The following is a 25,202-nucleotide window of genomic DNA, read 5'->3' as shown; positions in this document are numbered from 1 at the left end:
GATTGAAGGTAACTATTTTGTGAGAGATAGTTATCTGTAAAGTGATGCTATTAATACCTACTTCAAAGGGTTTTGTGCAGAGTAAATAAGCTAAAGATTGGAAACCTGCTATCTGTCCCCAAGATGGGAACTGCTATTTTTTCTTAAAACCTTTCCTTTTTTTTTTTTTTTTTTTTTTTTTTTTTTTTTCTGAGATGGAGTCTCGCTCTGTCACCCAGACTGGAGTGCAATGGCGCGATCTTGTTTCACTGCAATCTCTGCCTCGTGGGTTCCAGTGATTCTCCTGCCTCAGCCTCCCAAGTAGCTGGGATTGCAGGCACCCACGACCATGCCCAGCTAATTTTTTGTATTTTTAGTAGAGACAAGATTTCACTGTGTTGGCCAGGCTGGTCTCAAACTCCTGACCTCAGGTGATCAGCCTGCCTTGGCCTCCCAAAATGCTGGGATTACAGGCATGAGTCACCGTGCCCTGCCTGCTCATGCCTCTTTAGGAAGATTTTTGATCTTTTGTGTTGAATTCCTCCAGTAAGTGACTTCAGTCTTTATATTTCATAATAGTGAGAAGGAGTACATGACTATTCTTACCCACACATATGTTCCTATTCGAATTGGCAGATGAGTATTCATCAATGTAGATACTATTCTAACAATACTGTCAGATGAGAAATAATATTGTTGTGACACCAAGGGAACATTTTTATTATACACATTACCTTGAAATAACATTTTTGCCAGGAAATTTGATGCAGCATACATATGGCGCCTGATAGAAAGAAGCCAGGTGAAAGTACATTAGTCCTGTGTGCTGCACATGATATATAGTCAAACAGCCTATGAGATAGAAGGATATCATTAACTATGAAGGTCATTTCATCACCAGTATAATGTTTGGAACAAAGATGTATTCAGTAATGCTGTTTACTCTATTTATACTTCAACTCCTCGTCTTTATAAACCTACCTTTCTATGTGATTTTTAAAACTCCCAGAATACTTTTTTTAAGAAGAGAAGATCTGTCTTTTTTAAACTGCCTTGCACTCCAAATTCAAATCAAAACCATTATGAATTTTAAAACATGACTTCTTCTGACATTGGAACTTTTCTTTTTTTCCAATTACTACTATAACTGTTAAAATTTTGGAAAAATATTTTAGTATGCCCAGGAAGCCTTGCTATGTCTATTCTATTTGCATTTGTTTCATAGTCTCATTAGGTTCATTTTCCCCCTAATTTTTCATTTGTGGTAAAATGCACATAACAACATTTACCATTTTAGCCACTTTAAAGTGTACAGTTCTGTGGCATTAAATGCATTCATAGTGTTCTGCAGCCCTCACCACCACCTCCAGCACTCTTTTCATCTTGCAAAAGTGAAACTCTGTAACTATTAAACAATAACTGTCTCTTCTCTCCCATCCTCAGCCCTGGGCAACCATCTCCATTTTCCTTTTCTATGATTTTGACTATTCTAAGTACCTCATACAGGTGGGATCTTATGTATTTGCCCTTTGTGCCTGGCTTATTTTACTTGCCACAATGTCCTTAAGGTTCATCCAGGTTATGACATATGTCATAATTCCCTTTCTTTTTAACGTTGAATAATATTCCATTTTCTGAATATTCCACATTTTGCTCATCTATTTATCCATTAAGGGATACTTGGGTTGCTTCTGTGTTTTAGCTACTGTGAATAATGCAATCCTACCAACAATGCTCGAGAATTCCAATTCCAGTTTCTCCGCATCCTTGCCAACACTTCTGGCTTATTTTTTAAAATATATTAGCCATCCTAATGGGTGCAAAGTGGTATCTCACTGTAGTTATGATTTGCTTTTCCCTTATTATTAGTGATGCTGAGCATCTTTTCATATGCTGATGGGCCCTTTGTATATTTTCTTTGGAGAAAAGTCTATTCAAGTGCTTTGCTCATTTTTTATTCAGGTTGTTTATTTTGTTGTTGTTGTTGTTGAGTTTTGGAGCTCTTTCTACATTCTGGATATTAATCTCTTATCAGATATACAAATATTTTCTCCTATGCTGTAAATTGCTCTTTTGTTTTGTTGATAGTGTCTTCTGATGCACAAACTTTAAAATTTTCACTTTAAATAAACTGAAAGTCCAACTTTTCTGTTTCTTCTTTTGTTGCCTGAGCCTTTGTCATATCCAAGAAATTACTGCCAAATTCAATATCATGACATTTCTGCCCTATGTTTTCCTTTACGAGTTTTATATTTTTAGATTTCTGATTCATTCTGAGTTAATTTTGTATATGGTGTTAGATAAGGGTCTAACTTCATTCTTTTGCATTCAAATATCCAATTTTCCCAGCACTATGTGTTGAAAAGATTGTCTTTTCCCCATAAAATAGTCTTGTCACCCTTGTAAAATATAATTTGACCATATATGCAAGGATTTATTTCTGGTTCTTTATTCTGTTTCATTAGTCTGTATTTATGCCAGTACCACAATGTGTTGATTTACTGTAACTTTGTAGTAAGTTTTGAAATCAGGAAGTACGAGTTCCTCCAGCTTTATTCTTCTTTTTCAAGATTGTTTTGGCCTGTTGTTGTCCCTTATGATGCCATATGATTTTTAGGATGGGTTTTTTTTTATTTCTGCAAAAATATTTGGAATTTTGATAAAGATTACATCAAATCTGTAAATCACTTTGGGTAGTATTGACATCTTAACAATATTAAGTCTTTCCATCCATGAACATATCTTCTCATTTATTTATATCTTTAATTTCTTTTAATAATATTTTGTAGTTTGCATTGTACAAGTCTTTCTCCTCTTTGATTGGGTTAATTCATAAGCGTTTCATTCTTTTTGATGCTATTGTGAATGGATACACTTTCTTAATATTTTTCAGATTGTTCATTGCTACTGTATAGAAGAAATGCAACTGATTTTTGTGTGTTGACTTTATATTCTGCTATTTTACTGAATTTATTAGTTCCAACAACTTTTGGGGGGAACATTTAGTTTTTCACACATAAGATCATACAATTTTAGAACAGAGAGAATTTTACTTCTTTTTTTCCACTTTGGGTGCCTTTATCTCTTTTTTTTGCCTAATTGCTCCAGCTAGAATTTTCAGTACTATGTTGAAAAGAAGTGGCAAAGGCTGGGTGCAGTGGCTCACACCTGTAATCCTAGCACTTTGGGAGGCCTAGGTGGGTGGATCCCGGGGTCAGGAGTTCAAGACCAGCCTGACCAACATAGTGAAACCCCATTTCTACTAAAGATACAAAAACAAAAACAAAAAATTAACCATGCATGGTGGTAGGCACCTGTAATCCCAGCTACTTGGAGGCTGAGGCAGGAAAATCGCTTGATCCCATGTGGCAGAGATTGTAGTGAGGTGAGATGGTGCCATTGCACTCCCACCTGGGTGACAAGGCAAAACTCTGTCTCAAAAAAATAATAATAATAAAGAAAAAGAAGTGGCAAGAGCAGGCATCCTTGTCTTGTTTGTGATCTTAGAAGAGAAGCCTTCAGTTTTTCACCATTGAGTATTATGTTCACTGTGAATTTTTTATATATGGCTTTTATTATGTTAAGGCAGTTTCTTTCTATCCCTTGTCTGTTGGATTAAATTTTATTTTTATTTCAATAGCTTTTGGGGTACAAGTCGTTTTTGGTTACATAGGTTGATTATATAATAGTGAATTCTGACATTTTAGTGCACCTATCACCTGAGTAATGTATGTTGTATCCAATATGTAGTTTTGTATTCCATATAGAATAATGGCCTCCAGCTGCATCCAGGTTGCTGCAAAAGACATTATTTCATTCTTTTTATGGCTATATTCCATAGCACGCATATATATAACATATTTTCTGTATCCACTCATTGGTTAGTGGGCACTTAAATTGGCTTCATATCCTTGCAATTGTGAATTGTGCTGCAAAAAATATACATGTACATGTGTCTTTTTCATATAATGACTTCTTTCCTTTGGGTAGATATCCAGTAGTGGGATGGCTGGATCGAATGGTAGATCTACTTGTAGTTCTTTAAGGAATATCCATACTATTTTTCACAGAGGTTGTATGCATTTACATTCCTACCAGCAGAATAGAAGCATTCTCCTTTCATCACAACTACATCAACATCTATCATTTTTTGACTTTTTGATAATAGTCATTCTTACTGGAGTAAGGTGGTATCCCATTGTGGTTTTAATTTGCATTTCCCTAACAATTAGCAATGTTGAGCATTTTTTCGTGTTTGTGGGCCATTTGTATATTTTCTTTTGAGAAATGTCTATTTATGTCCTTTGCCCACTTTTTGATGGGGTTGTTTTTTTCTTAATTTGTTTGAGTTCTGTGTAGATTCTGGATATTAGTCCTTTGTCAGAGGCATAGTTTAAAAATATTTTCTCCACTCTGGATTGTCTTTTATTCTGATGATTATTTCTTTTGCTGTGCAGACTCTTTTTAGTTTAATCAGGTCTCATTTATTTATTTTTGCTTTTTTTCCATTTGCTTTTAGGGTTTTAGTCATAAATACTTCACCTAGGCCAATGTCCAGAAGAGTTTTTTCAAAGTTATCTTCTAGAATTTGTATGCTTTCAGTCCTAGATTCAAGTCTTTGATCCATCTTGAGTTTATTTTTGTATAAGGTGAGAGATAGGGATCCAGTTTCATTCTTCTACATGTGGATCTCTAGTTTTCCCAGCATCATTTATTAAATAGGGGTTCCTTTTCCCAATTGACATTTTTGTATGCTTTGTTGAAGATCAGCTGTTTATAAGTATTTGACTTTATTTCTGGGTTCTCTATTCTGTTCCCATAGTCTATCTGCCTCCTTTTGTGAGTACCATGTTGTTTTGGTAACTACAGCCTTGTAGTGTAACTTAAAGTCCAATAATATGATGTCTCCAGATTTGTTCTTTTTGTTTAGGATCACTTTAGCTATTTGGGGCTTTTTTGGTTCCATATGAATTTTAGGATTGTTTTTGCTATTTCTGTGAAAAATGATGTTGGTATTTTGATGGGAATTGCATTGAATCTATAGATTGCTTTGGGCAGTATGACCATTTTCACGGAATTGATTCTTCCAATCCATTAGCATGGAATGTGTTTCCATTTGTTTGTGTCATCATGATTTATTTCAGCAGTGTTTTGTAGTTCTCCTTGTAGAGATTTTTCACCTCCTTGGTTAAGTATATTCCTAGTTATTCAATTTTCTTTTTTTTTCTTTTTTCTTTTCTTTCTTTCTTTCTTTCTTTCTTTCTTTCTTTCTTTCTTTCTTTCTTTCTTTCTTTTTTTTTTTGCAGCTGTTGTAAAAGGGATTGAGTTCTTTATTTGATTCTCGGCTTGCTCATTGTTGGTGTATAGCAAGCAGCACTGCTGATATTTGTACTTTACTGAATTTGCTTATTAAATCTAAGAGTCTTTTGAAGGAAAATTTTGGGTTTCCTAGGTATAGAGTCATGTCACCAGAGAGCAGTGAAGTTTGACTTTCTCTTTTCCAAAATGGATCCCCTTATTTCCTTCTCTTACCTGTTTGCTCTGGCTAGGACTTCCAGTACTATGTTGAATAGGAATAGTGAGAGTGGGCTTCCTTGTCTTTTTCCAGTTCACAGGAGGAATTCTTTCAGCTTTTCTTCCTTCAATATGATGTTGGGTTTGTTGAGGGTTTTTATCATAAAGGGATGCTGAATTTTATTGAGCGCTTTTTTTCTGCATCTATTGAGATGATCATATGATTTGTGTTTTTAATTCTGTTTATGTGATGTATCACATATATTGACTTGTGTATGTTTAACCATCTCGGCAACCTGGGGATGAAACATACTTGATCGTGGTGTATTATCTTTTTGATTTGCTGTTAGATTCAGCTAGCTAGTATTTTATTGAGAATTTTGCATCTATCTTCAAAAGAAATATTGGTCTGTAGTTTTCCTTTTTTTGTTATATCCTTTCCTGGTTTTTGTATCAGAGTGATGCTGGCTTCATAGAATGATTTAGGTAAGATTCCCTCTTCCTCTATCTTTTGTAATGGCTTCAGTAGGATTGATGCCAATTTTTCTTTGAACGTCTGATAGAATTCAGCTGTGAATCCATCTGGTCCCGGTTTTTTGTTGTTGTTGCTGTTGTTGTTGTTGGCAAATTTCTTGTTACTTCTCCCGTCTCACTGCTTATTATTGGTCTAATCAGGGTTTCCATTTCTTCCTGACTTTATCTAAGAGAGTTGTATGCTTCCAGGAATTTATCCATTTCCTATAGGTTTTCTAGTTTGTGTGCCTAGCAATGTTCATAGTAATCTCAAATGATCTTTTTTTTTTTCTTCCCCTGTGGTGTCAGTTGTAATGTCTCAATTTCATTTCTAATTGAGCTTATTTGAATCTTCTCTCTTCTTGGTTAATCTTGCTAATGGTCTATCAATTTCGTTTATCTTTTCAAAGAACCAGCTTTTTGTTTCATTGATCTTTTGTATTTTTTTTTGTTTTTTTAATTTCTTTTGGTTCTGCTCCGATCTTTGTTATTCCTCTTCTTCTGCTAGCTTTGGATTTAATTTGTTATTTTTTCCCTAGTTCCTTAAACTGTAACATTAGAATGCCAATTTGTGATCTTTTAGACTTTTTAATGTGGGCATTCAGCACTATAAACTTTCCTTTTAGCATTCCATTTGCTGTATCCCAGGGTTTTGATAACTTGTGTCATTATTATCATTTATTTCAAAGACTATTTAAATTTCTATCTTGTTTTCATCATTAACCTCAAAATCATTCAGGAGCAGATCGTTTAATTTCCACGTATTTGTATAGCTATGAGGGTTCCTTGTGGAGTTAATTTCTAGTTTTATTCCACTGTGGTCTGAAAGATAATTGATATTATTTTGATTTCTCAAAATTTATTGAGACTTGTTTGTGACCTATTGTATGGTCTGTCTTGGAGGCTGTTCCATGTGCTGATGAGAAGAATGTATAGTCTGCAGTTCTTGGGTAGAATGTTCTATAATACCCGTTATGTCCATTTGTTCTAGAATATAAGTTAAGTCTGTTTTTTCTTTGTTGACTTTCTGTCTTGATGATCTGTGTAGTACTGTCAGTGGAGTATTGAATTTTCCCACTATTATTGTGTTGCTGTCTTAGGTCTAGTAGTAATTGTTTTACGAAAATAGGAGCTCCTGTGTAAGGCATATATGAATTTAGAATTATATCTTCCTGTTGAAATTATCCTTTTATCATTATAAAATGACCTTTTTGTCTTTTTCTGTTGTTGCTTTAAAGACTACGTGATCTAAGAATAACTATTCCTGTTCGCTTTGGTTTCCATTTGCATAGAATATCTTTTTCCACTTTTTTACTATGAATTTATATTTATCTTTACGTTTTAGGTAAGTCTCTTGAAGACAGTTTATATTTGGTTTGTGATTTTTGTATCCATTATGCCAGTCTGTATATTTTAAGTGGAGCATTTAGCCATTTACATTTAACATTAATATTGAGATGTGAGGTGCAGTTTCATTTATCATGTCATTGTTACCTAGATACTTTCAGTTTTTCTCATTGTGTTACTGTTTTATAGGCCCTGTGGATTTTATGCTGTCAAGAAGTTCTATTTTGGTGCATATCAAGCCTGGGTGTTGTTGGTGTATAGGAATGTTAGTGGGGTTTTTTGGTATGTTGATTTTGTATCCTGAAACTTTGTTGAATTTTTTCATCAGCTGAAGGAGCATTTGGGCCATGACTATGGGGTTTCCTAGATACAGAGTCATGTCATCTGCAAACAGGAATACTTTGACTATTTTGATCCCCTTTCTTTCTTTCTGTTGCCTGATTGTTCTGGCCAGTATTTCCAATACTATGTTGAGTAAGAGTGGTGAGAGCGGGCATTCTTGTCTTGTGCCAGTTTTTAAGGGAAATGCTCTCAGCTTTTGCCTATTTAGTATGTTGTTGGCTGTGGGTTTGTCATAGATGGCTCTTATTAGTTTAAGATATGTTCCTTCAATACCTAGTTCATTGAGAGTTTTTAACATGAAGGGATATTGAACTGTATCAAAAGCCTTTTCTGCATCTGTTGAGATGATCATGTGGTTTTTGTCTTTAGTTCTGTTTATGAGATGAGTCACGATTACTGATTTGCATATGTTGAACCAACCTTGCATCCCAGGGATGAAGCCTACTTGATTGTGATGAATTAGCTTTTTGATGTGCTGCTGGATTTGGTTTCTCAGTATTCTGTTGAGGATTTTTGCATCGATGTTCGCCACGGATATTGGCCTGAAGTTTTCTTTATTTGTTGTGTCTCTGCCAGTCTTTGGTATCAGGATGATGCTGGCCTCATAGAAGGAGTTGGGGAGGAGTTCTTCCTCCTCAATTTTTTGGAACAGATTCAGTAGGAATGATATCAACTTTTATTCATACCTGTGGTTGAATTTGGCTGTGAATCCCTCTGGTACTGAGCTTCTTTTGGTTGGTAAGCTATTTACTACTTATTCAGTTTTGGAGCTCATTATTGGTCTGTTCAGAAATTGAATTTCTTCCTGGTTCAGTTTTGGGAGGGTGTATATGTCCAGGAATTTATCCATTTCTTCTAGATTTTCTGGTTTGTGTGCATAGTGTGTTCAGAATAGTTTCTGATGATTGTATTTCTGTGAGGTAGGTGGTATTACCTCTTTTGTCATTGCCAGTTGTGTTCATTTGGATCTTTTCTCTTTTCTTCTTTATTAGTCTGTCTAGCAATATATCTTATAATTTTTTCAAAAAAAAAACCAGATCTTGGATTCACTGATCTTTTGAATGGTTTTCATGTCTTGATCTTCTTCTATTCAGCTCTGATTTTGATTAGTTTGTGTCATCTGCTAGCTTTGAGGTTGGTTTGCTCTTCCTTCTTTACTTCTTTTATTTGTGATGTTAAGTTGTTAAACTGAGATATTTCTAACTTTTCGATGTGGGCATTTAGTGCTATATATTTCCCTCTTAACACTACCTTAGCTGTGTCCCAGAGATTCTGGTATGTTGTGTCTTTGTTTTCATAGGTTTCAATGAACTCCTTGATTTCTCCCTTAATTTCATTATTTACCCAAAAGTCATTCATGAACAGGTTATTTCATTTCCATGTAATTGTGTGGTTCTGGGCAATTTTCTTACTCTTTAATTCTAATTACATTGTACTATGGTCTGAGGGAGTGGTTGGTATGATTTTCAGGGGTTTTTGTGCATTTGCTGAGCATAATTATATGTCTGATTGTGTGGTTGATTTCAGAGTATGGGCCATGTGGCAATGAGAAGAATGTATATTCTGTTTTTCCTGTTTGTTTCTTTGTTTTTTTGAGACAGAGTCTTACTCTGTTGCCCAGGCTGGAGTGCAGTGGCATTACTTCAGTTCACTACAACCTCCACTTCCCTGGTTCAAGCAATTCTCCTGCCTCAGCCTCCCGAGTAGCTGGGAGTACAGGTGACCACCACCACGCCCGGCTAGTTTTTGTGTTTTTAGTAGAGGTGGGGTTTCACTGTGTTGGTCAAGCTGGTCTCAAACTCCTGACCTCAAATGATCCACCAACCTTGGCGTCCCAAACTGCTGGGATTACAGGCATGAGCCACCAAGTCTGGCCTATTCTGTTGTTTTTTGGTGGAGAGTTCTGTAGAGGTCTAGAGGGTATAATAGAAACTGTAAGGAAGAAGCATTATTCGAAGTACTCCTTGCCTGTTTAACTCACTCCTCCTGCAGGAATAGTTGGGGGCCAAGAACAAGTCCCGGTGCACCATAGCCCCATGCAGGATTCCCAGCTTTCTCTGCCTTAAACCAGCATCTGTGGCTTCCTTCTGTCCCCTCTCAATGCCTTTTCTTTGAAGATTTACTAGGAGTGCACCAGTCTTCCCAGTGTTTTGGTCACTTGGTGGGATATGTTCCTCCTGCTTGCATGTAGTTGGCCATCTTGGAATGAACTCAGGATTAGCATCTTTCAAAAATTCTGAAAAGCTCCCAGCTTTTAGCACTTCAAATAATGCCCTTCCTTACATTCTCGATTATACCCTCTAGATCTCCAAGTAAACATTAGTTGTACCTTCTTATTCAATCTTCAACATCTCCTAACCTCTCTCACATATTTTACATGTCTATTGCACTCTGTAAAATTTTCTTGGCTTGTTCATTAATCCCTTTAACTTTGTATAATTTACTATTTAGTTCATTATACAACTCAGGTCTTTATTCAACTTAGTCATTTATTGATTAAACAAAATAATTAAGTTTTAATTATTATAAGCTTTTATTTTCAGATTCTGTATTATCTTTTAAAATCCACTGGATCATTTTTATAGTCTCTTGTTTCTTACTCACAATTTCAAACCATTACTTGTTTTTTAGACCTATTAAATACCCTTTTTATATCTCTAATAATTTCAGTATCTCAAGACTTTGTGGATATAATTATGGTGTGTTTTAGGATTTTTTAAAATCTTGTATTCCTATGGCCGGGGATGGCGGCTCATGCTTGTAATCGCAGCACTTTAGGAGACCGAGGTGGGTAGATCATGAGGTCAGGAGTTCAAGACCAGCCTGGCCAACCCAGTGAAACCTTGTGTCTACTAAAAATACAAAAAATTAGCTGGGTGTGGTAGCGGGTGCCTGTAATCCCAGCTACTCAGGAGGCTGAGGCTGGAGAATCACTTGAACCCAGGAGGCGGAGGTTACAGTGAGCCAAAATCATGCCACTGAACTCCAGCCTGGGCGACAGAGCTAGACGCCGTCTCCAAAAAAAAAAAAAAAATCTCGTATTCCTTGCAATGTGGCTGCAAGGAACAGTTGAAGCCTGACTTGAATTTCTATTCAATTTCATTAAGCTTTGTTCTTAATTTCCTTTATTCTATTTTCTTTTGGCTTATTGTATTTGTATTTTTTTTTTACTTATTTAATTAAGAGTCAAATCATTTTCACTCTTGCTTCTTTTCTTGTATGTGAACTTAAGTTTATAAATTTTCTGTAAGCAGTGCTTTACCTAAATTCCACATTTTAATTTGTAATATTTTTCTTATCCTTATAACAGATATCTTCCATTTACTTTAGTCATTTCTTCTGTGACCCATCAGTTATATTGTAGGAGTAAATATTTTCTTTCTTTTTTTTTTTTTGAGATGGAGTCTCACTCTGTTGCCCAGGCTGGAGTGCAGTGGTCGGATCTCAGCTCACTGCAAGCTCTGCCTCCTGGGTTTATGCCATTCTCCTGCCTCAGCTTCCTGAGTAGGTGGGACTACCGGTGCCCACCACCACGCCCAGCTAGTTTTTTGTATTTTTTTTAGTAGAGATGGGGTTTCACCATGTTAGCCAGGATGGTCTCGATCTCCTGACCTCGTGATCTGCCCATCTCGGCCTCCCAAAGTGCTGGGATTACAAGCTTGAGCCACCGCGCCCGGCCTAAGTAAATATTTTCTATCCTAACAGTCTATTAGTTACTGAGAGTTACGTTTAAAGTATCACTCTTAAGGCTGATTTGTCAAATTCTACCTTCAGCTTTTTCACTTTTTGCTTCTTTTGAAAGCATGTTTTTCGTTTTGAAAGCATGTTATTCAGTACATACCTAATTAGAATTTTCATTTCTTCCTAATGAATGGAACACTTTATCACTAGGTAGTGCCTGCTTTTATTTTTGCCTTAAAGTCTATTTTATCTGTATAAAATAGCTATATCCCACACTTCCTTTAATTAGTATTTGCTCAGTATGTATTCTTTTACTTTCATCTTCCTGTGTGCTTATGCTCTCTACTGTAAATGGCATATAGTTGTTTTTTGAATACAGTTTGATAATATGGTCATTTGAGTTATTATGATTACGTATAGATTTGGATCGACTGCGTTGTACTTGTTTTTCTCTTTCGGTTTTCTCCTTTCTTCTGTTGAATTGCTTTCTTTCCTCTACTAGTTTTGAAATTTCACATGCTATTTTATTATTTTAATGGTTGGCCTTGAAATTTTAGCATATATCCTTAATTTAAAAACATCTGAAGCTCATTAATGTCTTTAACTTTTCTGTAATATCACAAAAATGTTTAAATGTTTAAAATACTTACAATTCTCCACAATCTCTCCCAAGCTGTCCTGTCCACCAAATCCCTTATCCAGTCCCCAATGTTCTCCCACCTGGCCACACATAAGCTCTTCCTAGCAGCTTTCATAGCATTATTTTTCTCTATACCACTTATCACCTTTTAGTATACTAAATAACTTGCTTAGATTATTTGTGTTCTTCTTCCCCAACTAGAAGTTAAGTTCCATGAGGAAAGGAATTTGTTTTATGATTTTTTTTTTTAATTTCCGTATCCCCAGAGCCTAAGATGATTTTGGGCTCATAGTAAGCCCTTAGTATTTATTTGTTAAGCATTCAGTAATTTCAGATCTCAAATCCATATGAAAGCCAGTTAGTGTCCTTGAATTGTTAAGGGATGCTATTTTTTTTTCTATTGATCACCACCAAGGCTGAGACAAATCATTTTATTGATGTCTCTTTATTTGGAGCATTATTTTTACTTAGTGCGTTTCCTTTTCGGATCCTTTATCTGGATATATTTCCTAAGTATGTTCCCTTTTCCCACTCTTGATTTTAAAATTGTCCAATAATTAAATATTTTTATCTATTTATGGTTCAGTTCATGAAAAACAGATGGGAGAATAGATATTGAGCAGGCAACAGCAGTGTCTGACACAATTATGCTGATGTTACAAAAAAAGATCCCTACTATATACTGTTATAGTTGCAAAAGCAAGTTGCAGAAGAATATGTATATGAGCTTGTTATTGTTAAAAAATAAAACAAACAGAAAACTGAACTTCTGTAAATACGTATATTTGTATGTGCGTGGAGATCTTTTGAGAAGGCTATACACTAAACTAGAATACAATCAATAATACAGTAATTATCACATTGTAATTAATAAATAGGTATTGCATCTAATAATAATAAAACATTTACAAGATATCCACTATAATGCCAGGCACTGTTACAAGTGTTTTACAGACATTAACTAATTTAATCTTCAAAATCACTTTATAAGGCTTTACTAACGTAACGTTATCCTTAACTTACATATGAGAAAATTAATACAGGAAGAGCTAAGTAACTTGTCTGAGGTAATAGATCTAATAAATGGTAGTGGTGGAGTTTGAACCCAGGCAGTCTGGCTCCCAAGGCTACGCACTTAAACCCCTACTATATCTACATCTCTCTCTCTCTATCTGTATCCATATCTATCTATAGCTATAGCTATTTCTATCTCTATATATAACCTATCTAGATAGATATCACAAGTGTATATTATTTTATAATTCACAAAGAAAGAAAGAAATTACCTCTCCTTAAATCCACCCCCAAACGGCAGTAGTAGTAGCAAAAGCAAGATGAAAGGATAAATAGGATAGGACAAATTCTAAGCAAAACCTGGCTATCAATGAAGATTGTCTTCAGTCCTCCCCCAACACCCCTTTGCCTTTGGGTGCTGTTGCACTTCTCTAAGAGATCAAGGTTCTCCCGATGCATATACCCAAGCCAGATAAACTGCTCAGAATTCTAAACCCCAGCTTTGTTCCGACTTTCCTCTGAAAACAGCATCCCTATTTTTTTGCTCTTCCTCTTCCAACTGAACTAGCTGTCCACCCACTTTAGAGTCATGCATTTTTTCTTGACAAGTTGATAACCACAAAATAATGGGATAATTGTTTGCTCTAGACGGTGGGAAAGTTTGAGACTGTAGAGAAAGTAACCCTATTCTTCCCATTCCCACAGAAATAGTTAACATTTGTATTGTTTTAAAGATCTCAAGGAACTTCCATATGCAGCTGCTCATTTAATTCAATCTTCATGATCACACCGTGATGGTTTTCATGCATAGTTTACAGGTAAGGAAACCAAGGCTCTGTGAGGATAGCTAATAGTTATTACTCTACTGTGTTCTCACAGCTGAGTGGCAGAGCTGATCTCAAGTCAGATTATCCTTTTCTCAAACTGCAACAACCTCTTTTTATATAAACTTCCTTGGCCAGGAGTCTCCACATATATTATTAATGAATTTTGTGGCTAGAATAGTAAAATTCACACCACCACTGGAAAATAAAACTTGAGTGTGAAAGAAATACAGAGTGAAATCAATTACATGGTACAGCTTTAATATATAGCTGCATATTTTTGTTATAGCAATCTGAATATCCTTTTAACCTTAGTTTCACTTTGGCTTTGACATTATGTTTTATTATATGCATATTATTGGAAAACATTTATTCTTAAAACTATTTTTCCCTCTTTCCTAAATAGCCTCTCTGCTGCTTTTCTTTTTTCTTTTCTTTCTGTCTTTTTTTTTTTTTTTTTTTTTTTTTTTTTTTTTTTTTTTTTTTGAGACAGAGTCTCACTCTGTCACCCAGGCTGAAGTGCAATGGTGCAATCTTGGCTCACTGTAATCTCAGCCTCGTGGGTTCAAGTGATTCCCCTGCCTCAGCCTCCCAAGTAGCTGGGATTAGAGTCATGCACCACCACACTCAGCTAGTTTTATATTTTTAGTAGAGACAGCATTTCTCCATGTTGGTCAGGCTGGTCTGAAACTCCCGACCTCAGGTGATCCGCCCACCTTCGCCTTCCAAAGTGTTGGCATTAAAGGCATGAGCCACCGTGCCAGGCCCCCTCTGTTGCTTCATCCAGAAATAAAAGACAGGCTATGGTGACTGCTGATTTGGGTTATATATGTTGGTAATATTGTTGAGTTACAAATACTTTTATATATAAAAGTTAGGTATAAGTAACTTTTAAAAGATAAAATGTTTAAATGCAGAGAAAGATCTTATAAAAACAAAATGTGTCCACAATGCATTGCAGAGAGTTTGTAGGTTTAAGAAATGCAAACATAGGAAGTGTTTAGAAACCTGACCATAAAATGATGCAAGTGAAGTCTTTGTTCCTACCATAAACTTGAGTCAAAAGAGCAAGCAAAGATATCTCATAAGGTTGCTCAACTCTAAATTCCCTGAGAGATTTTTATACCTGAGGGAGAAGTTGAGTATTTTCACTGACACTTCAACCACCTTGCCCCCACAAATTTGTTCTCAACAAGTTGTTGAGCAGTATTGGAAAATCTAAGCAGTTTTTAATTGACACAATCTGATGTGGTACATTTTAAAGTGCAGCAACTGAAATGTCTGTGAAGCAGGTTAAGTTAACATAGTGATTGAGTCCTGGAATTGAGAACTAAAAGTAACCCAAATGCACGTTTTAGGGATATTCCTTTGCCGACGATCAGGAAAAACTTCCTTGTCCTTGCTAGGATCCCAAATAATTGATTGATTAATCTTATAAGGCATAAAAAGTTTAGAACCTGGAAAAGCAAATGTCAGTCAGAGCAGTTTTTCATCAGCATCATTTCTATTTTCAAGGAAACTTTAAGTGATAATTGGGCAGTGTCCATACGGGTTTGTCATCTCTCTTACTTGTGAGATTTCCTCCTGTGCTCTATTTCACATATCCCAGGAGTAAAGGACCTCCCTCACACCTTTCTGCCCTCAGTCTCCCACCCCCTACCCAATCATTTCACTTTGTATACATACATCAAAATATTATGTTGTACATCTTGAATATATACATTTTTAAAAAGAAAGGGCCACAATGGTGGTAGACGCAGCCTCCTCACTGTAGCTCCCCCCATAAGGTGTCCTGTCTTCCTCCTTCATTGTAATGACACCTGATTGTAACTTGCTTTTTCAAATTTGGGGCACTGAGAGGCAGGCTGCTTCTACTTTTCAATAAAAATATTACAAATTAGGCTGGTGCAATGGCTCACACTTGTAATCCTGGTGCTTTGGGAACCTCAGGTGGGAGGAATGCTTGAGCCCAGGCGTTTGAGGATGCAGTGAGTTGCAATTGCACCACTGTATTCCAGCCTGGGTGACAGAGTGAGAACCTGTTTCTGAAAAAAACAAAAAACAAAAACACAAATTAGCAAGCACCCCCAAATTCTCATAATGTAGATCAAGATTTGAGGGCTCCAGGACATCTCATGCATTCATTCTCTCTCCTTGAATAGATTATCTGTTCTTATATAGCTCATATGGATTATTTCTTTTCTCTTTTTTCTTTTTTNGGAGTGCAGTGGCATGATCTCGGCTCACTGCAAGCTCCACCTCCTGGGTTCACGCCATTCTCCAGTCTCAGCCTCAGGAGTAGCTGGGACTACAGGCGCCCGCCACCACGCCCGGCTAATTTTTTGTATTTTTAGTAGAGACGGGGTTTCACCGTGTTAGCCAGGGTGGTCTCGATCTCCTGAGCTCGTGATCTGCCTGCCTCGGCCTCCCAAAGTGCTGGGATTACAGGCATGAGCCACTGCACCCGGCCTCATGTGGATTATTTCTTTAGCACTGAATAGCCCAAATCTCATAAAACCATGTGCTTTTGGATGGTATTTGTCAAAACTTCCGGCTTTCCTAATGAAGGAAGGATTGGTAGCAGGCAAATGATTCTGAAACATACTCACCTGCAGGTCTGGATAGTCCAAAGATCAACCTAGTATAGCTTCCAAACTGATGCTGGAATTACTCTCCACAGATGTTTGAATATTGAGCCTCTGCCTGAAATGCTGAAGTCAGTGGGCCAGAGAGAGAGCTCATTACTTTTTAAAGTGTCTATTCACATTCCTGGGGCAGTCTCTTGACATCACACCATTAACTCCTCTACTATATTGTTTCTCTAGTTGTCTTAGCTTTGTTCCTGGAGTTAGCCAAGAAAACACTCGTTATTTCCACCTGCATATATTGTGACCTGTACATTTATTTTTTACTGTACAGACTCTTTATAGGCCCTTTTGTAAAGTTCCACGTTCTCAGGGAGTGGTGTCAACATTGAAGATGTCTCATATACCAGTTACTAGAATCATATTAACTTTAAATGAAATATAATTACTTCTGCAACTGCAGAGACTAAGATGAAAATTAAGCTTCAAGCTTGAAGCAAATCTATTTACACACACTCTTACATACACAGACTCACACACTGCCCTGATGTTTATCGCCCCTTTGATTTCATGGTCTGTGGTCTGGTTTGTGGCTTCCAAAATTTTACATTGCTGTGGGGAGTTCGTCCTTGAAGATATTTAGCTTTCTTACTTGAATACTTCATATAAACTTTTGCTATGTGTGAGGCTTACCATTTATCTCATTATCTCCCCAGTACTATGACTTTTTAAATTAAAACTTTCTGTTTGACAGTTTCAGAATTTTGAAATAACAAGATATGCTTAGTATAAAAGATGAACCATGAAAAATTTCAGTTGAAATTTATTTAATCCACCACTGCTTCACTCCTCATGGAGTGAATTGAAAAGAAAAACTCCAATCATGCAAGTGTTTTCCATTTCATTGAGATTTGGATATTACCCACTGAGAATGAGAGGTAATTATTTTTAATAACAGTGACAAACAAAATTAGAGGCACTTCATTTACTAATTAAAATTCTTCCCTTGATTTAAAAGCTAATGTGAACGGAAGTTCTGAACTGTTTTTTTATGTATTTGACCTCCAGGCTGAATACTGGCTTTATAGGCTAAGCTACTAGCAATGGGATATTTTAAAGAAGTCACGATAATTGAGTATCATTTAACTCACTTGTTAGAAGAAGTTCGCTTCTATTTTTCCTCTTGCTCATAGTTTTGTAGGGGAATGTCCATATATCACTTCCTAAGAACACATCATGAAGATACATTCAGCCTTTTTCCTTGTTAACAAAGTCCTGCAAAGGCGTTGTTTGTAATGAAGGAAAAAGAAACCTCAGCAGAATGCCTCACCTGTATATGTTTTCATTTAACAGAAAAGATGACTCCACAGGGTGAGTGTTCTGTAGCTGAGACCTTAACCCCAGAGGAAGAGCATCAAATGAAGAGGATGATGGCAAAGCGGGAAAAGATCATCAAGGAGCTGATACAGACGGAGAAAGATTATCTCAATGATCTAGAGCTGTGTGTTAGGGAAGTGGTTCAGCCCCTGAGAAATAAAAAGGTAAATGTATATTTGAGATTCTTATTTTTTTCAATTTTTTCTCTCTCATATCCTAAATAGGATCACTAGCACCATGAAATTGAAGCACTCAGGTGTATCAGTGGGATGATGTGTCTTTCTCCCCAAAACAGCACTGTTCTCAGCTCTGGGGTTACAGTTTAGTACAAAACAAAGTCCTGCCCTTGTGGAGTTCACTTTCTAGTGCAGAAAAGGAGGAGTCAGACAATACACAATAAATAAATAAGCAAGCAAAATTAAGATATGTTTTATGGTGTGAAGTATAGCTGAGAAAACTAAAGCAGGGAAAAGGAATGGGGACAAGGCCAGGCATGGTGACTCATGCCTGGAAGGAATCCCGGCACTTTGGGAGGGCGAGGCGGGTGGATCACCTGAGGTCAGGAGTTCAAGACCAGCCTGGCCAACATGGTGAAACCCCATCTCTACAAAATTACAAAATACCAAAAAATTAGCTGGGCATGGTGGCACATGCCTGTAATCCCAGCTACTTGGGAGGCTGAGGCAGGATAATTGCTTGAACCCGGGAGACGGAGGTTGCAATGAGCCGAGATCACGCCATTGCACTGCATCCTGAGCAACAGAGCAAGACTCAGACTCAAAAAAAAAAAAAGAAAAAAAAGAAAAGAAAAGAAAAGGAAAACAGAAATGTGGGGGTGGTCATTCTATTTCAAATAGAGTGTCAAATGAAGACTTTTCCAGTGGAGGACATTGAGCAGGGAACTGAAGTAGGTAACAGAATGGTCCAGGCAAAGTGGACTATAAGGGCAAAGACTCTAAGTAGTTATAACTTAGATAGTTATATCATTAGGGTTGTAAATATGCAATTCAAACAATATAGAAAAACAGAAGCTAGAAAGTGAAAATGATCAGAAATTCCACGGTCAAAGAAAATTACCATTAACATGATCAGACATATCCCTTCAGACATCTATTTGAACACTTACATATACATATACATATACATACACAAGCACATATATTTTTACATAAATATGATCAAAACTACAAATAATACCTTGTAACATACTTGTTTCATGCAGAAATCTGTTACATGTATCTTTTCATGAGTACTAATATTTTTTAATATCTGTCTACTATTACAGTGGCTGAGATGTTTTGGGTGTTTGTTTCCTTATATCCTTAGAATAAATTCCTAGAAATTAAATTGCTAGGTCAAAGGGTATGCATGTTTAAGATTTTGAATAAAACAGACAAATGCCAAACAGAAAGTCAATATGATTTTAATATTCATTCCTATTAATAATGATTCAGAGATCATTTTCTCTGCATCCTCTTTAATGCTGAGAATTATTGATTTCATAAATGTTCTTTTGATTCCTTCTGATAAGTATCTTCTCATATATTCATTGGCTTTTTCTGTTATTCATATCCATGTTTTTTGCTCTTTTAAAAAATGATGGTTTAACATTTTTCTTATTATTTTATGAGAACTTTCTGTATATTAGAGATATTCTTTTCCATCCTACATGTTGCAAATAATTTTCTGGTAAGTCTTTTGGTTTCTAACCTTGTTTAAGATGTATGTTTATTTTGTTTTTGCCATGTTTAGTCAAATATATCCAACTTTATTGATCCTGAGACTGGTATTTTAATATGTTACCCATGATTATAAAAGCATTTCTAGCCTGTTGTGCCCCCAACTACTTACAACATTCAGGAGCAGATTTTATATTTCTTAATACAGTACTCTTCTCAGAAATATTTTTTAAAAAACCATCTGGACTACAAATTAGGGAAAACCCATATAGGTCAAGGCATTTCTGATAGAAAAATTGTTTTTTGATCTAAGACTGTGTATAAAGAGGAGTAGCAAAGAAGGTGTGGAAACCTTTTCTTACACAGGAAGTTGTCTTCAGTTTGACTGCCTCATGACTTTTATTTAGTACTGACTATATGTCAGATCCTACTGCAAACACTTCATTAGCATTCTCATTTAATCCTCCACAGTTCCCTCCCACAGTGCCAGAATTACCAGGCACTTTCTGAAAACCTGGAAATTTCTTATTCGTGATGTAGAGTAGAAGTAATATTGATGGTCATGATAAAAATTTGCTCTTTAGTGTCATTGCTAAGTATATAAATGTTTTCTGGTGTGTTTTATTTCATTTTATTAACGTATAAACCAGATGTATTTGACATAACTGCTATTCTGACAGTTATCAATGGTTACTAACATGTTCATTTACATACTTATTAAAATGTTGATTTTAAATGCACATGGCATCAGACTCTGTCACTATCTACCTTTCCTTACGGTACAGTCCTACCTGTTAACTCTTATTCTTTGAAAAATTTGGAACCTAGCCCACTGTGTCTATATATTCTCACTCTCTTTGTCTCTCTCTTCTCCCTAATTCTGACATCTTTTTTAGGTGATTTCAATATTCATGCAAATAACCCATGCAACATTCGGGCCTCTCAGTTCTTTCACTTTTTCATATCCAACAATCTTTCCTCAATCCCATTCAGCCACTCATGCCAGAGTCATAACCTAGAACTTGTCATTACCAGCAACTTTGTCCCCTCAAAATCAGAATTTCAAGCTTACTATTCTCTGATGCCCAAGCCTACTCCCACTGGTACCATCTCTGACAACCTTCTGATGGCACTGAGACCTCCAAGCTATAGACCTTACTACCATTTCACTCTTCATCGGGCCCAAAGATGCTTTAATTTCTATGGGCCCTTCATTATAATTGCTCTTTGCATATGCCCTCAATTCCTTTTTCTCTCTTTCTTTCCATTTAGTCCCCTGCAGCGACTTACTCGGGTGAAGTTCAATTTTTCATCTACTTCACATCTTTACCTGTGCAACAGAATTAATCTCTTTTAAAATACATGACCACTTTCTACTGGGGCCCCCAGCAATGTTTCTGAGGAGATTCTCTCACATCCTTTTCCTCACATGTCAAACACCCCCTTTTCTTTTCTCAGCTTATGCCCTTTCCCATCATTTCATAGAGAAACTAAAAACAATAAGATGTGCACACTCTCAACACCAAATCTACCAATGAACTGCATCCCTACCTGTGTAAGGTGGCTTCCTCTTAATACCAGAAGCAATGGTTCCCGCTTCTACTGAAGGATGACCTCTCTGCTAGTGCAGTGGATTCTACCCCCTCAGACTTAAGGGCTTTACTCTGCCCTGTGTCCTTTCTGTCTCCTGAATAATTAGTTTACCCTCCTTATTGAATCATTCATAGCACCATTATCTACTATCTTAAAAACCAAAATCAAACACAAACCAAAAAAATCCTTTCCCTCAATCCTTAAGGAATCATCTATATTTACTGTCTATTTTAAAATTAAATATAAAATATGTACTAGGTATAAGAGCATTTGTGACTAAAGCATGTTTCAAAATAAGCACAATTTATCAAAAATCTGTCCTTGTGATTGGCTAATGATCAATATAAAACACAGTAGAAAACATGCCCAGTTGCAGTGGCTCACACCTGTAATCCCAGCACTTTGGGAAGATCAGCACAACCAGGAGGATTGCTTGAGGCCAGGAGTTCGAGACCAGCCTGGGCAGCATAGGGAGAGCTCATCCCTATTTAAAAAAAAAAAATAGCCAAGTGTGGTGGCTTGCTTCTGTAGTCCAAGCTACTTGGGAGGCTGAGGTGGGAGGATCGCTTGAGCCCAGGAAGTTGAGGCTGCAGTGAGCCATAACCACGCCAGTGTACTCCAGACTGGGAGACAGAGGAAAACCTTGTCTCCAGAAGAAACAAACAAACAAACAAACAAAAACACCAAACATACAGGAAAAGTCTTCCTTTGAATTATTAGTCCACATTTGTATCAAATGGAATGAGTTTATTCAGTATGAAAATGTTGCGAATTTAAATAATCTGCTACATTGGTGAGTCAAACTAGCCCCACTAAAATGAATGTCATTGCTGAGCTGTATTTTTACATATGTTCTCCAATTTTGTTTGTGCTTTTACTTTTTGTTATTTTTTTTTTTACTTGTTTTTGGCTTCCTATGAAACTCTTACAAGCAGTTCTCAGATTGTGTGGCCTGTCTGCTCTCTGCCTTCCTCATTGTGGACTTTAATTTCATTCTAATAGTTCTCTCCACTAAGGTAGTAGCAATTGCCTTAAGGTTCTCAGAATCCTCATGTCAGATCTGCCTTTTTCCCACTTCTCAAAACTTTTAACCTTTGATTAAATAAATAAATGTTCGGGTACTCATGACTCTTATAAGCGTTTAAATGAGTGCTGAGGTACTTAGTTGACACCACCAGTTCATTCCGTTCACTACCTTTTCAATGTTCATTAGTTCTTTCCTGTTCTCACTTCCCTTCTGGACATTTAACCACCAGTGTCTTTGAGCACAAAACACCTGTCATCACTGTCAAAATTTGTAAATTAACACATACAGTTTTCAGTTTTCAGATAACTATAGCAACAATCTGCAAACCATGCTTAGCTAAACCTGGGGAAACATCAATAAATATTTTACAACTACAGGTTAACCTAGGAGAGAATTTGGGTATCATAGGATTCATCGTCTTTTCTCTATAAAAAATCAAACTCAGACCACTCCCAGTAAAAACAGAACAAAACAAGTCTTTTATGTAAGTGAAAATTGGATGAAGGAAGTTGAAAACTGAGGAAAGTACCAGACGTACCTGGCTTACCTGAGTGAACTTTTGTGAATGAATCAGTGTACAAACAAATGATTAGATTCAACCCTTGACTGATAACTGTTCTGTGACAATCGTGCTATAAACTTTAATCTTAACTTCAAGGTTTTTCTGTGTCAGACCTTTACTGAACCGATAATATATCACACTCAGTAGTTACTTCTTCTTTAATAGCAGCATTGTGAGAGGTTTTACAAAGAAGGCAAATGTTATTCACAACAGTTAGTGTTGAAACATTTAGTGGGGAAACAGGTTCTAGTTGTTTATTATCCAAACAGGGTAATGAGAGATACTCTATGTTTTTGGCTATAAGTCAAAATAAATCAGACTAGAGTAGACTAATCTAACAATGGAAAGGACAAAAAGTGATTGAAAGGAATAGCTGGAGGAATTCGAGTACTATACTTATTTTTATTTTCTTTGATTTTTAATTATTTTCAGTTGCTAAAATTCACATAGTGCAAATCTACCAAAGATCCCAAGGAGGCTATAGAACCCCTCAACTACTCGGTTTCCTCCCCTAGAGGCAAACTCCAGTTCCAGCATCTTTTTACCCTTCCAACGATATTTTAAGTGTATGTGTTTGAATGCATACTTGGTAGATTTTATTTCTATAACAAGAAAGTTATGTGTATTTATTTTGAATTTGCTCATATTTGGTTTAATAATGTGCCTTATGCTCAAAAATTTGTGTTTTCCAAAAAATGGTTTAAAAAATATAATTTTGTATTGGCAGAAATCCAATTTGGAACTTTCTGTTAAAATTTTGATACACTATATGGCAACATTATATAAATAATTTTCACTAGAAACAATATATAGAGGCAAATAATCACCAGTAGTCTTGCCACTTAGAAATAAGCACAATAATTATTTTGGCTTATTGTTTATACAAACATACTGAAATATTTTCTGGAATTGTAATTATACCATACATAGTTGTCCCTCAGTATCCATGGGGCATTGATTCCAGGACCAACCAAGGATACCAAAATACATGGAAGCTTAAGTGTCTGATATAAAATGCAATGGTTACATTTGCATATAACCTACACACATCTTCCTGTGTATTTTAAATCATCTCTAGATTATTTATGATACCTAATACAATGTAAATGCCATGTAAATAGTTGTTATACTATTGTTTAGGGAATAATGATAAGAAAGAGAGTCTGTTCAATACAGATGTATTTTTTAGAATGTTCTTGATTCACAGAGGACTGATTCTATAGACATGGAACTCAAGGATTCAGAGGGCTGACTGTACACCATTATAGAATATTTTCCCCTGAAGACAACAATATATTTACACATTTTATTTTCAGCCATAAATAACAAATATTAATTTAAATAGAAATTTTAAAAAATTTATTAAAATAAAGGACCATAAATTTGATGTTCATGCTCTCTCTGAATTCAGAGTTCTTGAATGTAAAATGGTGCCCATTACTGGTGTTATCAATCGTACTTTGGTTAGCAGTGGGCTGTTTCAATGTCAGGATGGTGGGGACCGTATTGAGCAATTGTTCTGTGTGACATCCTACAAAAACTCTCCCTCAGGGTCCAAAGTGGGTGAGGAAAGCCCTGGGATAGGGAAACACAAAAGAGAGGGAGTTAGGGAGGGAAAATTACCAACTGACCCCTTCTTCAAAGAAGCAAGGGAGGTAAGGCAGTCCAGGGCTCAGGCATTCAGCTTCCTGCTTGTATCCCCCGCCCCAAACCAAGTTGCTATAGCGTCAGCCATCATGTCAACCCTGACAGAGAAGGCTGCATGTGAAGAGGGCTCACCAACTCCCAGAGAACGCAGTATAGATTCAAGTATCCCTGAAAGGAGACAGGGAGGAGGGGGATATAGATGTACTATAATAATAAAAATACTGTTCAAAGACCATAATACAATGAAAATTGGTATATAATAAAGAGATAGCGAAAGTCCCATTGACTTCCTATGCATTTTAAGCCATATTTACTGCCAAAGTATTCAGTGAAACTTGTATATCCCTTTGCTGTGTTTTTCATGGCTGCTCCTTCACCAGTGCGAGCCCATTGCTGTCCTATACAACAGGAACTACAGCTTCAGCACATGTCATGGGAATCTTCCAGGGTTCCATATCTTGCCCTCTCTTCCGATCCTTTCTAGCTGGTTGGGCATCCCTGGTGTCTGTCATGACACCTCAAAGCTAGGTTGTACCTCTATATCCAGCCCCTGGCTGTCTTGCTGTGGAACAGTACTCCCAGAAATTATACAGTGCCTAGCGGCTCTGCAGCAGCCCTGGTGCACTGCTTAACTTGGCTCTAAATTTTAGTGTTACTCCCTAGATGCACTCTTTTAGATGACACTCAGTTCTATCTGAATACACTCACCACCCTTCTCTCCCAGCCCAGCTCCTCAGACCCACACTTGTGCATAACAGGAATTCAGACAATGAAATGTAATGAAATTTTGTTACTTTCATTGAGCAAAGGACAGAATTACTGTTATAGTAGCTCACTGAAATACAAGATAAAAGGACCAAGGCAAAAATATTTTATCT

General features: G+C 36.4%; 1 protein-coding gene and 1 long non-coding RNA gene across 2 annotated transcripts in view; one reads left to right on the top strand and one right to left on the bottom strand.

Annotated features, from left to right (window-relative positions):
- The window catches only part of ARHGEF38 (Rho guanine nucleotide exchange factor 38), a 138,549-nt gene that overhangs the window by 25,196 nt on the left and 88,151 nt on the right, over positions 1-25,202 (top strand). Inside the window, 1 exon segment of the mRNA XM_017862983.1 lies at positions 17,793-17,980. Within this exon segment, the coding sequence (XP_017718472.1) occupies positions 17,793-17,980 (188 nt within the window).
- On the bottom strand, positions 16,484-17,876 carry LOC108522630 (uncharacterized). Its single transcript, XR_001883550.1, has 3 exons — positions 17,770-17,876; positions 17,591-17,662; positions 16,484-16,565 (listed from the first exon to the last, which is right to left on the bottom strand). It is a non-coding gene; the product is annotated as an uncharacterized LOC108522630 (long non-coding RNA).

The sequence above is a fragment of the Rhinopithecus bieti genome, unplaced genomic scaffold, assembly GCF_001698545.2.
Source record: "Rhinopithecus bieti isolate Rb0 unplaced genomic scaffold, ASM169854v2 scaffold_64846, whole genome shotgun sequence".
Classification (NCBI taxonomy): Eukaryota; Metazoa; Chordata; class Mammalia; order Primates; family Cercopithecidae; genus Rhinopithecus; species Rhinopithecus bieti.
The sequence above is the reverse complement of the archived record's forward strand: the minus strand, read 5'-3'. Positions and strand labels throughout refer to the sequence as shown.